The following is a 23,550-nucleotide window of genomic DNA, read 5'->3' as shown; positions in this document are numbered from 1 at the left end:
GCAAACTTAGGGACTGTTCCTGCTGAATTGTGCTTAGTACAGGGAATACCTATGCTGCCATAGTTTTATGGGATCTCTCTGTACAGACTATGAGCAAACTTAGGGACTGTTCCTGCTGAATTGTGCTTAGTACAGGGAATACCTATGGTGCCATAGTTTTATGGGATCTCTCTGTACAGACTATGAGCAAACTTAGGGACTGTTCCTGCTGAATTGTGCTTAGTACAGGGAATACCTATGCTGCCATAGTTTTATGGGATCTCTCTGTAAAGACTATGAGCAAACTTAGGGGCTGTTCCTGCTGAATTGTGCTTAGTACAGGGAATACCTATGCTGCCATAGTTTTATGGGATCTCTCTGTAAAGACTATGAGCAAACTTAGGGGACTGTTCCTGCTGAATTGTGCTTAGTACAGGGAATACCTATGCTGCCATAGTTTTATGGGATCTCTCTGTACAGACTATGAGCAAACTTAGGGGCTGATCCTGCTGAATTGTGCTTAGTACAGGGGAATCTGCACATCTACAAGGGGAAGGTCCACTATATATAAATATAATCCCAAATCTGTACCGTGTTACCCATTGTAGGTTGAATTAAAGAATCTGTAATTTAATGACATTATCCTGTTAATGGGCAGGGATCACATGGGAGTGTGGGAGGAAAAAGACTTCTGTGACCTCTTCCCTGGGCCCCAGGAGCGAAGCTTTTAAGCCAGAAAAGGTAAAATAAGGTACAAAGACTTTGTAATGTCAAACTGTGACTCAGTATAATAAATGCTGCAGATTTCCATTATATGTAGTGACAGAGGGGAGGTGACGGCTCATGTTATGGAGCATCCAGCACATCCGATGGCTCCGTGACAGATAAGAACAGGCTGTACATCATTCCCGGCATAAATAGAAGTAATTACAAAGTATACGGGTACAACCCAAGGAATGTGACGCCACAATATTGACAGAGGATCGGTGATACGGCAAAACTGAGCCAACAACTGTCACAATAGAGTCAAGGGCAATAAACGCTTCAATCTTCTACTATTTCATCCCTTTACTGATCTTTTAACCCCATCACACAGTTACCCCAAAAGTCATTAATTTCTTTAAAAATAAATTCAACAGCTTGTATTTATCATATAAGTGACTCACACCCTATCAATCCAACTGTGCCGACTCACTTTCTACCTGTTTGTGACATCTCCAACTTACTTTACCTGTGGCTTCTCAACAGAGAGAGTCCATGAGTAGTAATCTTATAAATTCATCTCAGATCAAGAGAAGTAAATTGGGTTCATAGTACCCTGTCTTGGTTCTTGTTACCTGTCTTGGTTCCTGTTACTCTACCTTGGATTTTCCTGATTCTTTTTACCGTGTCTTGGTTCTTGTTACCCTGTCTTGGTTCCTGTTACTCTACCTTGGATTTTCCTGATTCCTTTTACCGTGTCTTGGTTCTTGTTACCCTGTCTTCGTCCTGATACTCTGTCTTGGTTCCTGTTACTCTACCAGGGTTCCTGTTACTCTACCTTGGTTCATGTTAGTCGGTCTTGGTTCATCCTTGGTTCCTGTTACATTATCTTGGTTCATGTTAATCTGTCTTGGTTCCTGTTACCTTCACTTGGTTCCTGTTACATTATCTTGGTTCTTATTACCCTATCTTGGTTCCTGTTACTCTGCATTGGTTCCTGTTACTCTGTTTTGGTTCATGCTACCCTGTCTTGGTTTCTGTTAATCTGCATTGGTTCCTGCCTTGGTTCCTGTTACCCTATCTTAGTTCATGTTACTCTGCCTTGATTCTGTTACTCTGCATTGGTTCTGTTACCCTGCCTTGGTTCCTGTAACTCTGCCTTTGTTCCTGTTATCTTGACTTGGTTCCTGTTTCCTTGACTTGGTTTATGTGTTCCTGTGGGGTTCCTCTGACTTTGTTGCGATCTACTGGATCTGATTGTTTGCATGTTACTGGACTTTGCTTCAGTCTGTATCCATTTACCATTGAGTGGTTTCTATATTTTGCTACTTTAGAAAAACACTCACGGCCCCCTGTTAAGGTGCTACATAGCATATGGGCCCAGATTTACGTTGTGATGTCATTGGACCCCTTATATCAAAGTCTATGGTTTTGAAGGATTTGGCTCCTGGCCCTTGTTTGAGCCTGTAGCCTACTGACCCATGTATGGGACCCAAACAGAGCCCCCCCCTCAATCACATTTAGATCAGGAAGGTTGTGAAATTCTGTCAGTTTGTGCAACATTGGGTTTAAGAAGTGGTCTTCATCCAACAGGACTGCCCTGACTCCCTTTATCCAATTACTGACCCACCATTAGCATAGGCAGATCAGAACATCCCTTAGTAGCATCACCAAAAAGAAGCAAGTAGAAGTTCTAGGTTATGGTGATTTTCTTAGGAACTTCAAACCTGTTTCATATGAAGGGAAGGTGGATCTTCAGGGAGTCCGACCTTCTGTTCCAGAGACAAATGAGGTAACACAATTGTGGGTTCAAAAGACAATCTCCAGTCAAACAACTCTATGAGATGCCATTATAGGACCTAAATGTGTCATCTTCATGGTTCATCTATAGGAACTCTAAGGAGCCATGTTTCCTCTAAGCCAGTGGGTATTGGACATTTTCAATGTAAGATCCCCTTGTTACACATATAGGAAAACATTGACGTGTCAGTCAAAGCTGAGGGATTTTTTAAAGGATCTGTGTATTGTGAATAGAATAAAACTCCAACTGACTGGTTATTGCATTTCTGTGCCGTGCTCTGATTGGCTGCCGGTCCAGTCTAGTGCTTAAACCCCAGTGGGTGAGGCTGAAATGGGAAACTGTACATTACACTCACATAGGGGATGTCTGGGGGTGATAAATGACATCAACATTATAAAGGATAAGTTAGTTATAAAGGAAAAAACTGCACATTATCTTCAATTGAATAAGATTATGCAAAATGCTAGATTTCCTTTAAATCTTCCCATTCCGTACCCCCCGCAACATTACTACAGCAATGGCCTGGTACTAATCTAAATTTTTAATAAGTTTCATTAATAAAACAGAACAATATTTCACTCTGTAATCACATTATGATAAAAGAGCAACAATACAATTATATTTCCCTGCTGCTTTGTACATGGGAATGTATTTGCTGATATAATTTATGGTTAATAGTTATAGTTAAGCTATACCGCCAAAAGTACAGGGACACCTGCCTGTGCAACATATTATTCCTAAACTGTGAGTATCAATATAAAGTTCCCCTCCCTTTCTCTGTACAGACTATGAGCAAACTTAGGGGCCGTTCCTGCTGAATTGTGCTTAGTACAGGGAATACCTATGCTGCCATAGTTTTATGGGATCTCTCTGTACAGACTATGAGCAAACTTAGGGACTGTTCCTGCTGAATTGTGCTTAGTACAGGGAATACCTATGCTGCCATAGTTTTATGGGATCTCTCTGTACAGACTATGAGCAAACTTAGGGGCTGTTCCTGCTGAATTGTGCTTAGTACAGGGAATACCTATGCTGCCATAGTTTTATGGGATCTCTCTGTACAGACTATGAGCAAACTTAGGGACTGTTCCTGCTGAATTGTACTTAGTACAGGGAATACCTATGCTGCCATAGTTTTATGGGATCTCTCTGTACAGACTATGAGCAAACTTAGGGACTGTTCCTGCTGAATTGTGCTTAGTACAGAGGAATACCTATGCTGCCATAGTTTTATGGGATCTCTCAGTACAGACTATGAGCAAACTTAGGGACTGTTCCTGCTGAATTGTGCTTAGTACAGGGAATACCTATGCTGCCATAGTTTTATGGGATCTCTCTGTACAGACTATGAGCAAACTTACGGGCTGTTCCTGCTGAATTGTGCTTAGTACAGAGGAATACCTATGCTGCCATAGTTTTATGGGATCTCTCTGTACAGACTATGAGCAAACTTAGGGACTGTTCCTGCTGAATTGTGCTTAGTACAGGGAATACCTATGCTGCCATAGTTTTATGGGATCTCTCTGTACAGACTATGAGCAAACTTAGGGGTCTGTTCCTGCTGAATTGTGCTTAGTACAGAGGAATACCTATGCTGCCATAGTTTTATGGGATCTCTCAGTACAGACTATGAGCAAACTTAGGGACTGTTCCTGCTGAATTGTGCTTAGTACAGAGGAATACCTATGCTGCCATAGTTTTATGGGATCTCTCTGTACAGACTATGAGAAAACTTAGGGGTCTGTTCCTGCTGAATTGTGCTTAGTACAGAGGAATACCTATGCTGCCATAGTTTTATGGGATCTCTCAGTACAGACTATGAGCAAACTTAGGGACTGTTCCTGCTGAATTGTGCTTAGTACAGGGGAATACCTATGCTGCCATAGTTTTATGGGATCTCTCTGTACAGACTATGAGCAAACTTAGGGGCTGTTCCTGCAGATATTAAGCAGCCGTGTGGCCGATTGTATTATAAATAGGGATGTAGCGAACTGCCGTTTATGTGTTCGCGAACGCCGTTCGCGAACACCGGCAAAAATGCGAACAGTTCGCGAACTTCGAACATCCGCAAAATCGTTCGATTCGAACGATCGAAGGATTTTAATCGTTCGATCGAAGGATTTTCGTTCGAATCGAACGATCGAAACCATTCGATCGAATGATTTCATTCAATCGAATGGCTTTGATCGTTCGATTCGAACGAAAATCCTTCGATTTTAGCGGTCGAAGGAATCGAATGGTCGAATGGTTGAACGATTTTTGTTCGAATCGAACGCGAACACATATTGGCGAACGTCGCGCGACGTTCGCGAACATTCGGCGGACGCGAACAGTCGAAGTTCGCGCGAACTAGTTCGCCGGCGAACAGTTCGCTACATCCCTATTTATAAACTCAACACAATGAGAAGGAAAGTGTGGAGTTTCACGTAAAGAGATGAAGATCCCGACATCAGACTCCTCCCTGCCAGCCAGACACACAAACACACTGTTCCCTCTCTTTAGTTTCTAATTATCATTATGCTTCATATACAGTTTAGCAACGCTGTCATCCTTCTTAAAATTATATAGTCTATAGGCTGTCAGATTTGTCAGTTATACTTTACATTAAATGGGTTGTTCCCTTTTAAATACAGGGGCCCATTCACCAAGCTCGAGTGAAGGTTTCGAAGTAAAAAAAACTTCGAATTTCGAAGTGTTTTTTTGGCTACTTCGACCATCGAATGGGCTACTTCGACCTTCGACTACGACTTCGACCCGAAGGATTCAAACTAAAAATCGTTCGACCATTTGATACTCGAAGTACTGTCTCTTTAAGAAAAAACTTCGACCCCCTAGTTCGCCACCTAAAAGCTACCGAACCCAATGTTAGCCTATGGGGAAGGTCCCCATAGGCTTGGCTAAGTTTTTTTGGTCTAGGGATAATCCTTCGATCGTTGGACCCTTGATGAATTTGCCCCTAACTGTTAGTATGATGAAGAGGGATATTCTAAAACAATTTGCAAGTGGTTTTCATTTTTTATTATTTGTGTTTTTTGTTTTATTTAGCTTTTTATTCAGTAGCTCTCCAGTTTGTAATTTCAGCCATCTGGTTGCTAGGGTCCAAATTCTCCTAGCAACCATGCACTGATTTGAATAAGAGACTGGAATATGAATAGGAGAGGCCTGAATAGAAAGATGAGTAATAAAAAGTAGCAATAACAATAAATATGTAGCCTTAGAGAACGTTTATGTTTAGATGGGGTCAGCGACCTCCATTTGAAAGCTGGAAAGAGTCAGAAACAAAAGGCAAATAATTAAAAAACTATAAAAAAATAAAATAATGAAGACCAATTGAAAAGTTGCTTAGAATTAGCCATTCTATGACATACTAAACATTAACTTAAAGGGAAACTACCCCTTTGAAATAGGTCCTGATATGAGTACTCAGAAAGAGTTTAAATACTGTGAGTACTGCCATACTGATTTGTGTTAAGCTTTGCCCATTTGCTCTGCTCTTTATATTCTGCTCTTTTAGCATTGTGTATATGGATACGTTCATAGCACTCTGATCAGCTGAGCACTTTCCCTATAAATTAAACTAGCATACGTCCCATTTTTCACGGGACAGTCCCGATTTTGACAGCTCAACCCGCAGTCCCTGATCGTTACTGAAATCTCCTGACTTTCTCTTTCATCCCCTGCACTGAACAGCCCGAAGAAGATAAAAAGTTTCTAAAAACGTAATCGGCTTTTGGCAGAGAGCCCAGAAAATGTGTCAGGTGCACTTAGATACTTTTGTAACAATTTAAAAGAAGCAAAGAAACAACTGTAACAATTTAAGATGGGGAAACTGTGACTTGCAGCTTAAAGGGCAATTCACCTTCATTACCAAAACGGTAATAACACATAAAAACCACAAAAATGTGTTCAAACTTTCATAACCTGCCAAATTTTGTAAACTTAACATGGTAATTAGGGGTGTGGTCACAAAAATGGGTGTGGCTAAAATATTTTTGTCCCTCTTTCTATTTCCAAAATGATGGGAGTTATAAATAAGTGTAATGGGCCAAGAAAGCCAAGGAGACTGGGTTGCAAAGCAATGGCGTCACTAAACGTTACTGGGCCCGACAGCAAATTAATTCTAGAGCCCCAAAATATCCAGAGTTTATCCTGTTTTACCTATATGAAAATGAGAAACGAAGGTAGTCGGCGTCACCCAGCTGCGGGGAATAAAAAGAAATACAAACCAGGCGTGTCCAGAGTGGGACTATTTTAGGTCTATAACTTCCAGCGTCCCATCAGAAGCCAAAGGCTGAAGCCCCAGGGTTTGGACATCCCTCGGGTATATAATATATTTGTTTTACAGGGATTATTGGTACTTTTGAAACATTTATCCCCAAAGTACTGGGATATGGCAAAGGCTCTCTCTGCCCTTCCCAAACATTAGGATACAGAGGACCATGGAGGAGAAAATGAGAACATATTGGATGTAGCTCTGCTATAAAACCCAAGTTAACTACTAGTGACATTCTACCAACATAAGTGAAACCTGGCGTATTCAAGAAGATAATGTCCCCAAATGAGCAGATCTTCATCCAATCCAACCATACCCTGGGCCAAATGAGGCTGATATCATTGTTTTGCTATGAACGTATCCATATGCACAATGCTAAAAGAGCAGAATATAAAGAGCAGAGCAAATGAGCAAAGCTTAGTACAAATCAGTATGGCAGTACTCACAGTATTTAAACTTTGAGTACTCATTTGATTTGATTTGGGCACCCAGATGCTGGGCCACATTGGACTGATCCATATTGGACTGGATTTCTTTGCTGAGGGATTGACGGAGATACTATACCCCGCCTTTGAAAGGGGAGAAGGGCTTCCCCAGTTGTCTTCTTGCGTCATGGGGTCTATTCCATTATATGAGGATCGGACAGGTAGGAAACTTACAGAAAGGGCAGGGGAACGTAAATCTGAAATCTGTAGGCATGCCAAGCATTTTAATGACCCGACACAGGGCAGACCCGAACTGGTAATCTGTAGAGTTTGGCAATTGCCACAGGGGCTACTAAAAGATGACCTGCTTGTGCCTCTGTGTGCTTGAAATATCAGGGCCTATTTCAAAGGGGTTGTTCCCCTTTAAGTTAATGTTTAGTATGTTATAGAATGGATAAATTCTAAGCAACTTTTCAATTGGTCTTCATTATTTATCATACTTCTGGTCTATGGTCTGCTTCAAGTCAGAACAAGTCATTGGCTGATGGGATTTCCTAACACGCCTGAGAGATATCTGGCCAGTTTTCAGCAAGATATCAGACAGACCCCATACATGATTCAATAATCTGCCAATTCAGTCTGGAGGGGGTCAAGTCAACAGCTTTTATTGTAGGGCTATCTTTAGTATGAATAAGAAAATTAGGAGAAGAAAAGTATCTTGGACTCTACAATAATTCTTTGTTTATTGTTCCTCACAGTTCCACATACATCCTTAATATAGAAGTAAAGAAGTTAATGGGAAAGAAGAGAAAGGCATTTAAAAACGACAAGTCTGTGGAGACAGAAGCTGCATTTAATGAATATAAAAACTATAATAAATAATGTTATAAAACAGCAATCAGGAAGGCAAAGATAGAAAATGAGGAGCATATTGTAGCAGAGGCTAAGATTGATCCCAAAAAGTGTTTTAAGTATATTCAAGGAATTGTTCTCAGTATAAAATTAAAAACTAAGTAAACTAGACTGTGCAAAATTTCATTATAGTTAGTTAGCCAGAATTGTAATGTATAAAGACTGGAGTGACTGGATGTGTAACATAATAGTCAGAACACTACTTCCTGCTTTTCAGCTCTCTTAGTCCTCTGATTGGTTACCAGGCAGAAACCAATCAGTGACTTGAGGGGGGCCACATGGGTCATAACTGTTGCTTTTGAATCTGAGTTGAATGCTGAGGATCAATTGCAAACTCACTGAACAGTTATGTCCCATGTGCCCCCTCTTTAGTCACTGACTAACTCAGAGTCTATTTACCCAGTTTTTATATTGAACTGTTCCTTTAATAACAAAGCGATGCAGGTTGAGAGCATTGCTCCATTAAATAATGGTACCAGTATGGTTGTAACAGATACAGAAAAGGTAAATGCGCTAAATCAGTTCTTTTCTTCATTGTATACAATAGAGGAGTTCAGCTCAATCTAGTCAGTGTCTGACTCAGGATATGATCCATAAAGATTTACTAAAAATTAATGTGAACAAGGCACCAGGGCCTGATGGCATACACCCCAGGGTTCTAAGAGAGCTTGGTTCAGTTTTAGACCAGCCCCTATTTCTGAGTTTCTAAGGCAGCTCTGGCTCAGTTGAGTTTCCTGAAGGGAATTGAGATAAAGAGGTCATCATCATATCACAACCTATGGCGAGGGGTGAACCTTACTCTTTCATCTTCATGAACATGCCCTCATCTCAAGGTATGTACTTATTGTATGTACAGTATATGGCTCCCTGGGCACTGATACTGCTCCTCTCTCTTTCTGTAGGCTGGAGGTGCAGCTTTCTGTAGCCTGGATTCAGAATATGAATATGAAAGTATTGTGTTTTTGTTGGGTGATGGAAACTGGAGGAGGTTGTTCCAGGAAAGACATTTCTGGAATGCTCGTTTGGGTTGGTGGTGGGGGAAGGAAGGCCGTATGGACAATCAAGGACTTTGCAAACTGGCCTTTGATTTGGTGTGTTTCATGAAAAAGATGCCAATGGACAGAGGGATGGACTCTGCGGGCTGGAGGGTGTATGGGTGGGTTTGGTGGGTTTTTTTCTGAATGTCTCAGATTCACTTTCATCTGGTATGGTACCTATGGATTGGAGAAAAGCTGATGTTATTCCAATATTTAAAAAGGGATTACGAGCTCGCCTGGCAATTATAGGCCAGTAAATTTGACATCTGTGGTGAGCTAAGGGATCACATTCAAAATTTTGTCTGGTGCCCTTCCCGAGTCATAACCCCCTCTGCCCCCCCCCTTTTTTTTTCCGGTATCCCGCCGGCCCAGTCTGATGCGGCATCCTTGCAGCAGGATCTTGACAAACTGGCAATCTGCCGACTAAGTGGCAGTTGAGATTCAATGTTGATAAATATAAAGCCATGCACGTGGGATGTAAAAATATCTACTTATACCCTTAATGGGACTGCACTAGGCAAATCCCTAATGGAGACGGAGCTTGGAGTCCTTGTAGATAATAAACTTGTCTGTAGCAAGTAATGCCAGTCAGCAGCATCAAGGGCAAATAAGGTCTTGACTTGTATTAAATGGGGCAGAGAGTCACGGGAGGAGGGGGTCCCACTGTATAGAGCACTGGTAAAGGTGGCCATACACGGGCCGATAAAAGCTGCCGACAGACCGAGTCGGCAGCTTATTGGCCCGTGTATGGGGGCCCCCGACGGGCTTCCCCGATCGAGATCTGGCCGAAAGTCGGCCAGATCTCGATCGGAGGGGGTTAAAAATCCCGTCGGATCACGGCCGCATCTGTTCATTGATGCAGTCCCGCGATCCGACCGCCCGTTTGTGAACGTGAAGGATCCGATCGTTGGGCCCTAGGGCCCACGATCGGATCAGCCCGATATTGCCCACCTCAAGGTGGGCATATCGGAGGGAGATCCGCTCGTTTGGCGACATCGCCAAACGAGCGGATCTATCCGTGTATGGCCACCTTTAGGCCCCATCTAGAATATGCCCTACAGTTTTGGTCTCCATCACTCAAACAGGACATTATTGTATTAGAGAGGGGACAGAGAAGGGCAACTAAGCTGGTAAAGGGGAAATCTTAGCTATGAGGAAAGACTGGCCAAATTGGGGATGTTCACTCTGGAGAAGAGGCGCTTAAGGGGTGATATGATAACTATGTATAAATATATAAGGGGATCATATAATAATCTCTCTAATACTTTATTTACCAGTAGGTCTTTCCAGCTGACACAAGGTCACCCATTCCGATTAGAAGAAAAGAGGTTCCAGCTAAATATTGGGAAGGGGTTTGTTACAGTGAGAGCTGTGAAGATGTGGAATTGTCTCCCTGAATCAGTGGTACAGGCTGATACATTAGATAGGTACAAGGAAGGGTCGGATGCTTTATTCACCAGTAGCTCCTCCCAGCAGACAGGAGGGAGCCAATGAGATTAGAGGAGGGAAAGGGGTGTTACAGGGAGAGCTGGGAAGTGAATCAGTGGTACAGGCTGATACATTAGATAGGTACAAGGAAGGGTCGGATGCTTTATTCACCAGTAGCTCCTCCCAGCAGACAGGAGGGAGCCAATGAGATTAGAGGAGGGAAAGGGGTGTTACAGGGAGAGCTGGGAAGTGAATCAGTGGTACAGGCTGATACATTAGATAGGTACAAGGAAGGGTCGGATGCTTTATTCACCAGTAGCTCCTCCCAGCAGACAGGAGGGAGCCAATGAGATTAGAGGAGGGAAAGGGGTGTTACAGGGAGAGCTGGGAAGTGAATCAGTGGTACAGGCTGATACATTAGATAGGTATAAGAAGGGGTTGGATGGTGTTTAGCAAGTGAGGGAATACAGGGATATGGGAGATAGCTCATAGTACAAGTTGATCCAGGGACTGGTCCCATTGCCATTTCGGAGTCAGGAAGGAATTTTTTTTCCCTCTGAGGCAAATTGGAGAGGCTTCAAATGGGGTTTTTTGCCTTCCTCTGGATCAACTGGCAGTTAGGCAGATTATAGACTTCAGGTTGAACTTGATGGAAGTGTGTCTTTTTTCAACCCAACTTACTGTGTTACTATGTTATATCCTAACGAGTCTTGAGGAAAGGAAAATAAGGAACAAAGCGGCTATAAATTGTCCGATCACAGACGTCATTCTCTGTATCCAGTTAAGTGCTGACCATCATGTTTTCCGGATTGCAATCAGCCGCATTCATCAACACTTGAAAAATACCCACCGAGGAGAAATGCCCTGCCGCTCTGAACTTCCAAATTACTTTATTGCTCTTATCAAAGTTCTTTCATGTGCAGCCTCCACTTTATTCCTCACTCGCCACTTGTGATGGGATCTGGCTCCGATTCAGAATTCTTGATTGTGTTTGGACTGCAGAACTATTTGGGTGCTATTATTATCATCCTTTATACTGTGCCGACATACTCAGCAGAGCTTTACATGGTTGTGTTTGCAGAATATCTGTCTTATTTCGAGGGATTCGGATGAGGTCTCCAAGTGAAACCCTAGTGACAATTCTACCCAGCGTCGGACTGGGGGGCACAGACTATGAGCAAACTTAGGGGTCTGTTCCTGCTGAATTGTGCTTAGTACAGGGAATACCTATGCTGCCATAGTTTTATGGAATCTCTCTGTACAGACTATGAGCAAACTTAGGGACTGTTCCTGCTGAATTGTGCTTAGTACAGGGAATACCTATGTGCCATAGTTTTATGGGATCTCTCTGTACAGACTATGAGCAAACTTAGGGACTGTTCCTGCTGAATTGTGCTTAGTACAGGGGAATACCTATGCTGCCATAGTTTTATGGGATCTCTCTGTACAGACTATGAGCAAACTTAGGGGACTGTTCCTGCTGAATTGTGCTTAGTACAGGGAATACCTATGCTGCCATAGTTTTATGGGATCTCTCTGTACAGACTATGAGCAAACTTAGGGGACTGTTCCTGCTGAATTGTGCTTAGTACAGGGAATACCTATGTTGCCATAGTTTTATGGGATCTCTCTGTACAGACCATGAGCAAACTTAGGGGCTGTTCCTGCTGAATTGTGCTTAGTACAGGGGAATACCTATGCTGCCATAGTTTTATGGGATCTCTCTGTACAGACTATGAGCAAACTTAGGGGACTGTTCCTGCTGAATTGTGCTTAGTACAGGGGAATACCTATGCTGCCATAGTTTTATGGGATCTCTCTGTACAGACTATGAGCAAACTTAGGGGACTGTTCCTGCTGAATTGTGCTTAGTACAGGGAATACCTATGCTGCCATAGTTTTATGGGATCTCTCTGTACAGACTATGAGCAAACTTAGGGGCTGTTCCTGCTGAATTGTGCTTAGTACAGGGAATACCTTTTCTGCCATAGTTTTATAGGTTCTCTCTATGAACAAACATGAGAGCTGGGGTTACTGCATGAGAGTAATATGGTAATGCCCCGGGGCATTGGTTAAAAGTGACTTTAAAGTCAGACTTTGTTCTTCGGCAAATGAAGGGCAATTATATTCTCAGGCCAAAAATAATTTGTGAGACAATATTGTTTTTCTTGTAATTCTAAATATCAAAGTCACTGCACATTTGCGTCAGCTCACTAACCTGTGGTTTCCTGTTACCATGGCAACAATTCTAGCCATCAAATAATACACCTGTAAGAAGGGACCTGCGACTGTAAATACAGAGGCCCGAGGGGAAGATGGAGCCGGGGGGGTTACTTTTTAATATCATTGTGTGTCCTTTCTACAGCCCTATCTACTGAGAGAGAGGAGACAACAAACCCACAGTAGTTCTAAATATTTACTTTCATTTGCAGTGCCCTGAGGAGCTTACAATCTAAGAGGGAAATAGGGTAACAGGTTTGTAAGCAAGTGTTACTAGTGTTGTCTTTATTCCAACTATATTAGTAGCAAATGCTAAATTATAAGTGAACCCCACTTTATTATATCCCCCCTGCACAGGCCCCTCCCCATCTGACACTGCAATGATAACCCCACCTCCCCCCGAGCTTAAACTTGGTGTTTTTTTGCAGGATTCCCCTGAACCAACAGACACAATGGACACGGTTCTTTAGAGGACACACGGGACTCTCAAGTGTGGGCGACAGGTGACCTGTGATTTTCCATGGGGTCGGAGGGCTCAGACTGGCAAAGTGATGTTCCCGATGGCATCACTGCCCATAATGACTGCACTCCATCCATGACTACAACTACAGCTGGGAAGGTAAATTCTCACATTGGAAACATGGGAAAACAAAAACTTCACCCAGAGCTTTTGTCTCTCACCATCTCCAGCGCCACAACCACCTCCTTGGACTCCACCTTCAGTTGTACTGTGTGTGTGCCAACCCTGAACTTAGCAGGAGATACCCGAGAGCTCTGCACGCAATGCCCAGGGCAACCTGCTTTTTGAAAAAGGCCTTAGAAGTACAGTATTTTACAAGGGGAATGAGTACTTTGTGGGTAAATGGATCGCTATCCTCAACGTTTCTCTGGTAGAGTCAGAGAGCTACAACAAGACGTTACCTCTACTCAACAGAAGATAAAGAAGCAATGGTCTCAGCTGAAATACAAGCCAGAGCATGTCTTTATATGACCGAGCTGCTACAGTAAAGTTGTCGATATACCAGTGAGATGTGATGGGCTACAAGAAGGGCCATGTATACATGTGGTCAATGATTTATGTGCCAAGGAGCATGAGAGCAGTGAACAGGGCCCCGGCATTGGTGGGCCCTAGACCCTAGGGCAGAGCCAGTTGCTGTGTGAGTACCAGTGGGCCCACTGACTCCCTGCCCACCTGTCCATTTGACAGCCAGCCTGTCCGCCCTTCACTCAGCACTCACATAGCCTGGCAAGTGGCAGTCCTGCCATAGTAATGGGGACCCGGTCACCTGGACATGACAGCTGGCTGGCACTTGCGGAGTGTGCTGTGTCTGCACGTGGTTCCTCTTCATGATGCGACTGGCCCGAAAAAGGGCCAGAGGCCCATAGAACATAGTGCAGTGAGGCAGGTATCAGGTAGCCCCCCAGTCCGACCCTGGCAGTGAGCATCTGATTAAATCCCCAGGAACCAGCTCCAGATCAGAAACAGAAGAGCAGGGACCTAGGACCTCCAAAATCAGTAGCACAACTATAGACCGGTGATCCCCAGCGAGTGGCTCATGAGCAGAGCCGCCATTAGAAATCACAGGGCCCCGTATAACTAACACCCAGCCCCCAAGGCCAACCCCAGATCCCGCCCACTCCACACAACAGTTGAAAGAACACAAAGACATCAAAAGGTAACCTCCCCCCCCACACACACAAGTTATAAAAAGCTATTGATGGTCAGGGCCCCCTTTACAAAAAAAACTGTGGTGCCAGGGACCCCTTACAAGTTAAAAAAAATGGGGGCCCCAAAGAATATTTTTAAATTATACATTGGTGGCCAGGGGATTAAAAAAAATAAAAAAACACAAATTGGTGTTCAGAAGAATTGAACTCGTGGCTTCAAGGCTTCAATTTCTGCTGTTTTCATGACTTCGGTTCTATTCGCCGCTTCGGGAATTCGACTGTTCAGCACTTCCGTATTTCAGCTGTTCGGGACTTCGAAAATGGCCGCAGGCTTCGGCGCTGTCAAGGCTCTTCTTCGAAAGTGCAGCACTGCCGGGCCCTCCTTCAGGCCCGGGCCTGGGACACTCGTACCCCCTGTGCTCCCCTGATGGTGGCCCTGCTCATGAATAACATGTTCCTCGCCAACCCCTTGGATGTTGCTCCCAGTGGCCTCAAAGCAGAAGATTATTTTTGAATTTCAGGCTTGGAGGCAAGTTTTGGTTGTATAAAAACCAGGTGTACTGCCAAACAGAGTCTCCTGTAGTCTGCCAGTCCTCATAGGGGCCACCAAACAGCCAATCACAGCCCTTAATTGGCACCCCAGGAGCTTTTTTTATGATTATGTTGCTCACCAACTCTTTTTTCCACTTTTAAATGTGGCTCATGGGTAAAAAAGGTTGGGAACCCCTGCTATAGAGGAAACAGACAGGGGATGGGGGCCCAGATCATGTGGTCTGCTTCCCCAATAACCCCCCTATCCCATACCTCCCAACATTTTGAAAATAGAAAGAGAGTCAAAAATTTGCTGAGTGGAGCACAGCAAAAACATTTTTTTTAAAAAAAATGGCCACTCCCATTTTGTGGCCACACCCCCTAATTACCATGTTCATTTTACAAAATGTGGCAGGTTATAAAAGTTTAAACACATTTACATTAATGAAGGTGAAGTGCCCTTTAAGCTGCAAGTCACAGTTTCCCCAAGAGACCTGCTTATCTTAAATTGTTACAATTGTTTCTTTGCTTCTCTTAAATTGTTACAAAAGTATCTAAGTGCACCTGCCACGTATTCTGGGACCGCTGGTTGAGTTGTCAAAATCAGTAGTCCCGTTGTTGGGAGGTATGTTATCCTCTCTCTCTCTCTCTCTCAAGTGGGTGGGAAGCCAGGGACACAAGCTGGCTGGTGGGCGGAGTGAGGGTCATGTATGGGCTGCAAATGTTTTTATGGGAGGGTCTAGTGCATTGTCGTTATGCCCATAGGCTGAAGATTGTTTTTTGGTTTGGGGAGGCTAATTAAAGGTATGTTCTCTACTGTTGATTTCTTAGTCATAATTGCACACAAATTCAATTTAGTAGAATAAATAGAGTCATCGTAATGCAAAATGCCTCCGAAAAACGGCATAACTGCAGTGCCAGTGTCATGCGCATCACCCCTGAAACATGTGGCACAACATATGCCGTGTCCTTGTATAAAACCTACTGGCACAGCTAAAAGATACTGGGCCTTAAAGCAAAATCATATTAAAACACCATTTTTAGGAAGAAGATATTTTTTCTAGAAATATGTGATAATCAACACATATTTATTTAATATAAAAATATAGTTTTATTTTAATATATTTAAAAAAAATAAAAATAAATGGAAATAAAATAATTTGATACAGGTAGTGGGATCGTCGTTTGTGTCGCTTGAATGTGCTGGAGTATCAGCTGCAAACTGTAGCTCTGTCGTCGCAGGTTAGATATTCACTGGAAGAAAATGGAATGATATTAATCTTATGCCCTGTGTGTGGATGTGTAAAGTGGGAGCCCTTCTTAATAGATGGAGACACAGTGATACCTCCTATAAGAACATCCAGTAATCCCAATATTTTATACGTTACCAAAAATTCACAAGAATTTATATTTCCCCCCTGGGAGGCCTATATTGGCCAGTAATGATTCTAAACTACCACTAATCATTCTAAATTGTATCAGACTGGAAAACTGCAGGTTACACACAGGGTTGACTGTGGGCCCCCGGCTCTTGTGGGCCCCGCTGGCCCAGTCCAGTTCCCTACACTAATCTTGTTGCCACAGGTCGCGGCAAATTCAAGATGTACAGGTGCGGCAGGGGGGGCAGCGGCTCATCGGGGGAACTCGGCAGCAGGGGACCAGGGCCCCCCAGTCCGACCCTGGTTACGCACATACGTATGCAATAGTCCTGGTTGAAGTGATGAAGATAAAGCAAAAATCTTACCTTACTTATGAGGCTTTACAGTCTTTGGTGAGACTTTCTTAGATTTAAATTTAGATGTTTTCCAAGGCTTGGTGGGACGTTTTACTGCTGTCTTTGCTCGAGCTTTTACTGGAGGTGCCTTCTTTACTACAGCTTTTACTGGAGGTGCCTTCTTTGCTCGAGGTTTTACTGGAGGTGCCTTCTTTACTACAGCTTTTACTGGTGATGCCTTCTTTGCTCGAGGTTTTACTGGAGGTGCCTTCTTTACTACAGCTTTTACTGGAGGTGCCTTCTTTACTACAGCTTTTACTGGAGGTGCCTTCTTTACTACAGCTTTTACTGGAGGTGCCTTCTTTACTACAGCTTTTACTGGTGATGCCTTCTTTGCTCGAGGTTTTACTGGAGGTGCCTTCTTTGCTCGAGGTTTTACTGGAGGTGCCTTCTTTGCTCGAGGTTTTACTGGAGGTGCCTTCTTTGCTCGAGGTTTTACTGGAGGTGCCTTCTTTGCTCGAGGTTTTACTGGAGGTGCCTTCTTTGCTCGAGGTTTTACTGGAGGTGCCTTCTTTACTACAGCTTTTACTGGGAGTGCCTTCTTTACTCGAGCTTTTACTGGAGGTGCCTTCTTTACTCGAGCTTTTACTGGAGGTGCCTTCTTTGCTGGTGCTTTTACTGGAGGTGCCTTCTTTGCACCACTGCCTTCTTTAGTCTCCTTTCCAGCCTCTGAATCATGTTTTTTGGATTTTTCCTTTGAACTTTTCACAGTTTTTGCTGGACCTTTTACTGCCACTACCTTCTTTGCACTACTGCCCTTTTTAGGTTTACGTTTGACCAGTGATCTTTTCTTTTGGGATCCTTTCTTGTAAATTTTTTTAGTCTTTGCAGGCCCCTTTTCTGGTACAAGTGCCTTCTTTTCACTACTGCCTTCTTTAGCAATTTCCTTTTCATCCTCTAAATCACCTTTCTTTGGATCAGCCACAATTTCCGTGGCCTCTTTTTTAGTTGATGGTTTCTTTGAGGTTCTTGGCCTTACAACTTTCATAACCCTGCACACAAAAAGTTAAATATTACTGCCTTGTTAAAGGTACATTTTTTGCCAGATGTGTTTCTTGTGTTTAATAATGAAGTTGAAACAAATAAAGTTTATCAGACTCACCTTTTAGGTTTCCTAGCTGGGCGTCTTACTTTTCGCTTTATTTTCTTTTTAGTACCATCCTGCTGAGTCCTGCACAAACAAAAAGCAGAAATTACCATCCAGTTTGAATGTTGGTATGAGTACAGCACTGTGTGCCAAGGAACTGATTGAACTGAGCATAATTATCATTTAACTTATTGATAGAGGGCTTAATAACCTAGGTCTCGCCAACTACCTCTGGGCTACAACTACATGATGGAAAGGAATGAATGACTGGAGAGATGTAGGTGTACAAGTATAAGGGGAAGGTGGGCTAAATATCAGAAGCGTTTATAAAAGGTGGTTTTCTCTTTTTAACAACCTTCTTCTGCCTTTTGTTTAATCCTAAACAAACAGTGGAAATGATTATAACTGACTGCAGGTCCCATTGTTATTCTGCATTTGTGACATTGCACTAAAATTGCAACTGCAAAGATTTTTGTGAATCTTGCATGAATCATAGCAAGTATATAACTTCAACAATGGACTAAGACTAATAAGAAAATGGCAAAAATTTAAGTTCCAACGCACTTGCTCTTCTCTGGCTTCTCTTCTTCTGCGGCATCTTTTGGCTCCTCATCTTTCGCAGGAAGCGGTTTTCTAAATAAACACAAAGTTTGCACATAATTAAAACATGTCATAATTTGGGGAGATTATTACAAATCAAGCCACCTGCACTAGAAATTCAATTCTGATCTGTTGGCCTGCGGTGCAGGCGCTGTAGAAATCATAAAAATGATTGATTGTATCTAGACACAGACCATATAAACTTATTCTAAGTCTAAAATATTATTATTATTCCTGTTAAATATATAAAGAAAGCCAAAACAATTTAGGAGTGAAGTCTAGACATCAGAGTTTGGAAACTTACAGCTTCTGTTTAAGAGCCGTAGAGGATGGTTTCTTGGGAGCTAATTTTTTCTTAGAAGACTTTTTTGGAGGTTCTGGTACATCTTCAGCCTCCTTGTCTTCTGCTTTGTCAGTGGTCTTCAGTTTCTTTTTAGAAGACTTCTTCAGAGGCTTTGGGACATCTTCAGCCTCCTCGTCTTCTGCCTTTTTCTTAGTGATCTTTTTTGGAGGTTCTGGTTCCTCCTCAGACTCCTCCTCTGTCACTACAGGTTTTTCTTTTTTAGCGATCTTCTTTTTAGGCACTTTCTTTTGTTTAACCCTGCACAACAAGAGTAGCACACACATAGTAACTCATTGGATCCCTATATTTAATTATTTATTTATTAAAAGCCTGTGAGCCTAAAATACACCTAACTTATAAAGAATTCATTTGATTCGCCAAGGATCTTTCTGTAAGCCATATGGACATACTTTTACAACTGCCCTACTGGGGCCATTGGGTGACATATAACTCAACAGCTGGAGAGGGGCAATGAAATATTAATGAAAGCTAATGGTTAGGGGTAGCTGAGGCCTACAGAAAATACAAAATTTAAGCCCAGAAACTCACTTGATTGGCTTTTGCTGCTCTTCCTCTGCTTCCTCTTCTTCTGATACAGACTCATCTGTCTGAGTAACATCGGACCTGAGCAAACAAAAGGTTTTGATGATTTAAAAAATTCTGGTTACCCCTCCAACAGCAGACAGAGCAAAGTCCTGAATTTAGGGTTAGGAAACTTACTGCTTCTTTTTCCGAGTTTTAGAAGAAGGTTTCTTGGAAGGTTTTTTCTTAGACTTTTTTGGAGGTTCTGGTTCCTCTTCAGACACCTCTTCTGCCACATCAGGTTCTGCTTTTTTAGTGGTCTTCTTTTTGTGCACTTTCTTTTGCTTAACCCTGCACAAACAAGAGTAGCACACAAGTAGTAAGTCATTGGAACACCAATTTTTTTCTGGCATCAGTAAAACAACAGCTTCAACAAAGTCATGAGATTGATGTCACTTAAAATACTCCCATTTTATAAGGGGGGTTCATTTGATTTGTTAAGGATCTTTCAGTAACCATTTAGATATATTTCTGCAATTGACCTACTGTGCCCACATTGGGCTGTTGAGTGACCAGTAACTGAACTGAAGGAGTGGGGAACTGAAAATATTACGGCTAATGGTTAATGGTGGTTGCAGCCCCCTGGGACCTATGAAAACATTTTAAAAAATCAAACCCAGAAACTCACTTGATTGGCTTTTCCTGCTCTTCCTCTGAAGTCTCAGGCTCTGCCTCAGAAGTCTCGGTCTCTTCCTCTGGCTGAACAATGACGGACCTGAACAAACCAAAGGTTCAGATGATGAAAAATTCAGATTTAATGGCAAATTATTGAAATAAGGTGGAAACTGCATGTACCTAGGAAATTTATTCCCTACAAATACTTCAGGATCTAATTTATCATGCTGACATATTGCTTTAAAACATTCTTTGTAATAAATACTCTTAAAGGAGCTCTTTACATTACTTAAAAATTATATTATCTTGAAATTATTGGAAGGGTTTTTCACCACATCCATCTTATATACCCTTCTGACAGTGCAATGTTTTACTGAAGGTATAGTCTGGCTGTGAAAGATTGATTGCACCCAGACACTAACCCTATGAACTCTGATACTTCAGTAAAATGTTGGTATCCATGAAAAATATCAATTAAAAAAGCAATCAGATCAGACCGTTTAAGCGTGAAATCCTGAATTCAGACTTAGAAAACTTACCGCTTCTTTTTCAGAGCCTTAGAGGAAGGTTTCTTTGAAGGCAGCGTCTTCTGTGAAGACTTTTTAGGAGTTTCTGGTTCTTCTTCAGTCTCCTCCTCTTCTGACACTGCAGGTTCTGCTTTTTTAGTGATTTTCTTCTTAATCACTTTCTTTTGCTTAACCCTGCACAAACAAGAGTAGCACACAAGTAGTAAGTCATTGGAACACCTACTTTTTTTCTGGCATCAGTAAAACAACAGCTTCAACAAAGTCGTGAGATTGATGTCACTTAAAATACTCCCATTTTATAAGGGGGATTCATTTGATTTGTTAAGGATCTTTCAGTAACCATTTAGATATATTTCTGCAATTGACCTACTGTGCCCACATTGGGCTGTTGAGTGACCAGTAACTGAACTGAAGGAGTGGGGAACTGAAAATATTACGGCTAATGGTTAATGGTGGTTGCAGCCCCCTGGGACCTATGAAAACATTTTAAAAAATCAAACCCAGAAACTCACTTGATTGGCTTTTCCTGCTCTTCCTCTGAAGTCTCAGGCTCTGCCTCAGAAGTCTCAGTCTCTTCCTCTGGCTGAACAATGATGGACCTGAAGAAACCAAAGGTTCAGATGATGAAAAATTCTGATTTAATGGCAAATTATTGAAATAAGGTGGAAACTGCATGTACCTAGGAAATGTATTCCCTACAACTACTTCAGGATCTAATTTATAATGCTTTATTGTACTTAAAAATTATATTATCTTGAAATTATTGGAGGGTATTTCACCACATCCATCTTATATACCCTTCTGACAGTGCAATGTTTTACTGAAGGTATAGTCTGGCTGTGAAAGATTGATTGCACCCAGACACTAACCCTATGAACTCTGATACTTCAGTAAAATGTTGGTATCCATGAAAAATATCAATTAAAAAAGCAATCAGATCAGACCGTTTAAGAGTGAAATCCTGAATTCAGACTTAGAAAACTTACTGCTTCTTTTTCAGAGCCTTAGAGGAAGGTTTCTTTGAAGGCAGCTTCTTCTGTGAAGACTTTTTAGGAGTTTCTGGTTCTTCTTCAGTCTCCTCGTCTTCTGACACTGCAGGTTCTGTTTTTTTAGTGGTTTCCTTCTTAATCACTTCCTTTTGTTTAACCCTGAACAAACAAGAATATAACAGTTAGTAACTAATGACGCCAATACTTTATTTCCGGCATCACAAACATTCCAACTTACAACAATGTTATGAGTGGACTTCAACCTAAAATCTATTAATTCTCAAAGGATCTTTCAGTAAACCACCTGGACATATATTTACAGTTCTCCTACTCTGTCCACATTGGGGCCATTGGTTGATATGTATCTGAACTGCAGGAGTGGGGCTTTGAAAACATTACTGAAATCTAATGGTTGATGTCAGCTGTAGCCCTCTGGGATCTATTTAATATAAGTGGAAACTTACACAACTGCTACTGTTGCTTTTGTCCTTGGTTTTCCATGAACTATCAGCCATTCTTCATCTTCTGGTGAGGTCGTCTTCCTCAGCTTGTAATAGAGAAACCTGCAATAAAATACAGTTCCATAAGTGACTCTGAAGCAGTTTAGAGGCTGCAATAATCAAAAATGTAGAATTATTATATGTAATGGATTTAATACCAGGACTTGAACAACTACCCAAGTACCTGAGTGGCACCAGGTAAGTTGTCCCGAATCCCTAACTGTAAAAAGAAATAAAAAACAAGTGACTCACCATCCAAAGGCTTCACCCGCTATAATTATGGCAAATAGAACTATAAACACAACAAATATCCATGTCTTGCTAGAAGTATTGGTGCTTTCGTCTGGTGTTTCTTCAGTTCCATTAATCTCTCCAGCTCTAGCGCTTAGTAGTGTTCCGTCTACTGGGCCACGTTTCTGGGCCACTTCTGAAATACAAAAAATTATGGTTCTGTCACCAATGTGGGGTCTAAGATATTTATACTAATTATCAACTAGTACCCGGCTCCTGATACACAATTATAATCACTGAGGGGTGTCTAACATTTGCACCGCTCTGTGATTAAAACTTTCCTTATTCTTTAATAGGAATAAGTAATGAATTGGATTTTTATCCTTTGTAACATTTCAACAAAAATTTAGATTCTATTTAATACATTATATGATATCCCCATTTTAAGAAAATAAATATATTTAATATTTAGGCATTGTTTGAAATTCTAGTTAAGCTTCCGATCTTTACCTAAATTCCTCTTCATATCCATAATCTGGACAGTAATTTCTGGAACAGGCTCATAGAGGATTCCATCAGCAGTGAGCCGAACGGAATAATTGCCCCAGTCAATGCTCTTGGCAGGACTGATAATCAGAGAACAGTTGCCTCTTCGTAGGAGAGATGGAAACACCTTAAACCTCTTCCTAGACTTGCTGGAAGCCCGCTGTTTGCTCCTAAAGAGACTGATCAGGGGGATGTAGCTTTTTCCTTCATCAATCGTTTTAATCCATTCTAAATGCAGCTGCTCATGGTTTATAGGAGAATCCGCTGTGAAGGTGCAAGGGATCATATTCCAGGAATTCACCTTCAGTTCTACATGATCTCTGTATAGTGTAACATGTTTTATCTTCACAGCTAAAGGAGAGGGAGAAAAAAAGTGTAATTATTTCATTCCATCAGCCCCTTACCCCAAAAATCAAAGCTGCTGAAATTGAAAAGACAAAGTTCTCTATGTCTAGTTTCTCTACTGACCTGATGTTGGATGAAGGATGAGAAAGAAGAGTCCAAAGATAAACCACATCATTGTTCTACGGTGGCTCACTGGGGTCTTGTTACTTCTGTTTCTGAGGGACAAAAAGAAAGAATAATGTAAGTGAAGGTACATCAGTATTTTATAGATTATCATTTATTTATCTGTCTCATCTGTTCATCATACTGCTACAACATTTAGGGGCAGATTTATCAAGGGTCAAATAGAAAATTCGAATTTTTACATTTTGGGTTTATTTTAGTGTAATTCGACTAGGGAATAGTCCAAATTTGATTCGAATTTAAAAAAAAAAA

At 41.8% G+C, this 23,550-nt stretch overlaps 1 protein-coding gene across 1 annotated transcript; it reads right to left on the bottom strand.

The window, feature by feature from the left end:
• Positions 1 to 16,146: 16,146 nt before the first annotated feature.
• On the bottom strand, positions 16,147 to 23,346 carry LOC121394507 (nucleolar protein dao-5-like). The gene is made up of 13 exons (XM_041565675.1): positions 22,735 to 23,346; positions 22,246 to 22,420; positions 21,958 to 22,056; positions 21,491 to 21,652; positions 21,017 to 21,103; positions 20,515 to 20,678; positions 19,991 to 20,077; positions 19,501 to 19,708; positions 19,330 to 19,404; positions 18,742 to 19,038; positions 18,402 to 18,470; positions 17,853 to 17,921; positions 16,147 to 17,742 (listed from the first exon to the last, which is right to left on the bottom strand). The coding sequence occupies exons 1-13, from the start codon at positions 23,054 to 23,056 to the stop codon at positions 16,722 to 16,724; spliced, it is 2,835 nt and encodes a 944-aa protein (XP_041421609.1). The 5' UTR covers positions 23,057 to 23,346; the 3' UTR covers positions 16,147 to 16,721.
• Positions 23,347 to 23,550: the final 204 nt, after the last annotated feature.

The sequence above is a fragment of the Xenopus laevis genome, chromosome 6L (assembly GCF_017654675.1).
Source record: "Xenopus laevis strain J_2021 chromosome 6L, Xenopus_laevis_v10.1, whole genome shotgun sequence".
In the NCBI taxonomy this organism is placed as follows: Eukaryota; Metazoa; Chordata; class Amphibia; order Anura; family Pipidae; genus Xenopus; species Xenopus laevis.
Note: the sequence above shows the minus strand (reverse complement) of the source record. Positions and strands in the feature narration are given on the sequence as shown.

Coding starts and splice junctions, on each gene's coding strand:
- LOC121394507 (XM_041565675.1), bottom strand. CDS start 23,056: ATGATCCCTTGCACCTTCACAGCGGATTCTCCTATAAACCATGAGCAG. Junction 22,421..22,734: donor GGATATGAAGAGGAATTTAG/GTAAAGATCGGA, acceptor TTTGTATTTCAG/AAGTGGCCCAGAAACGTGGC. Junction 17,922..18,401: donor GAGAAGCCAGAGAAGAGCAA/GTGCGTTGGAAC, acceptor TTGTTTGTGCAG/GACTCAGCAGGATGGTACTA.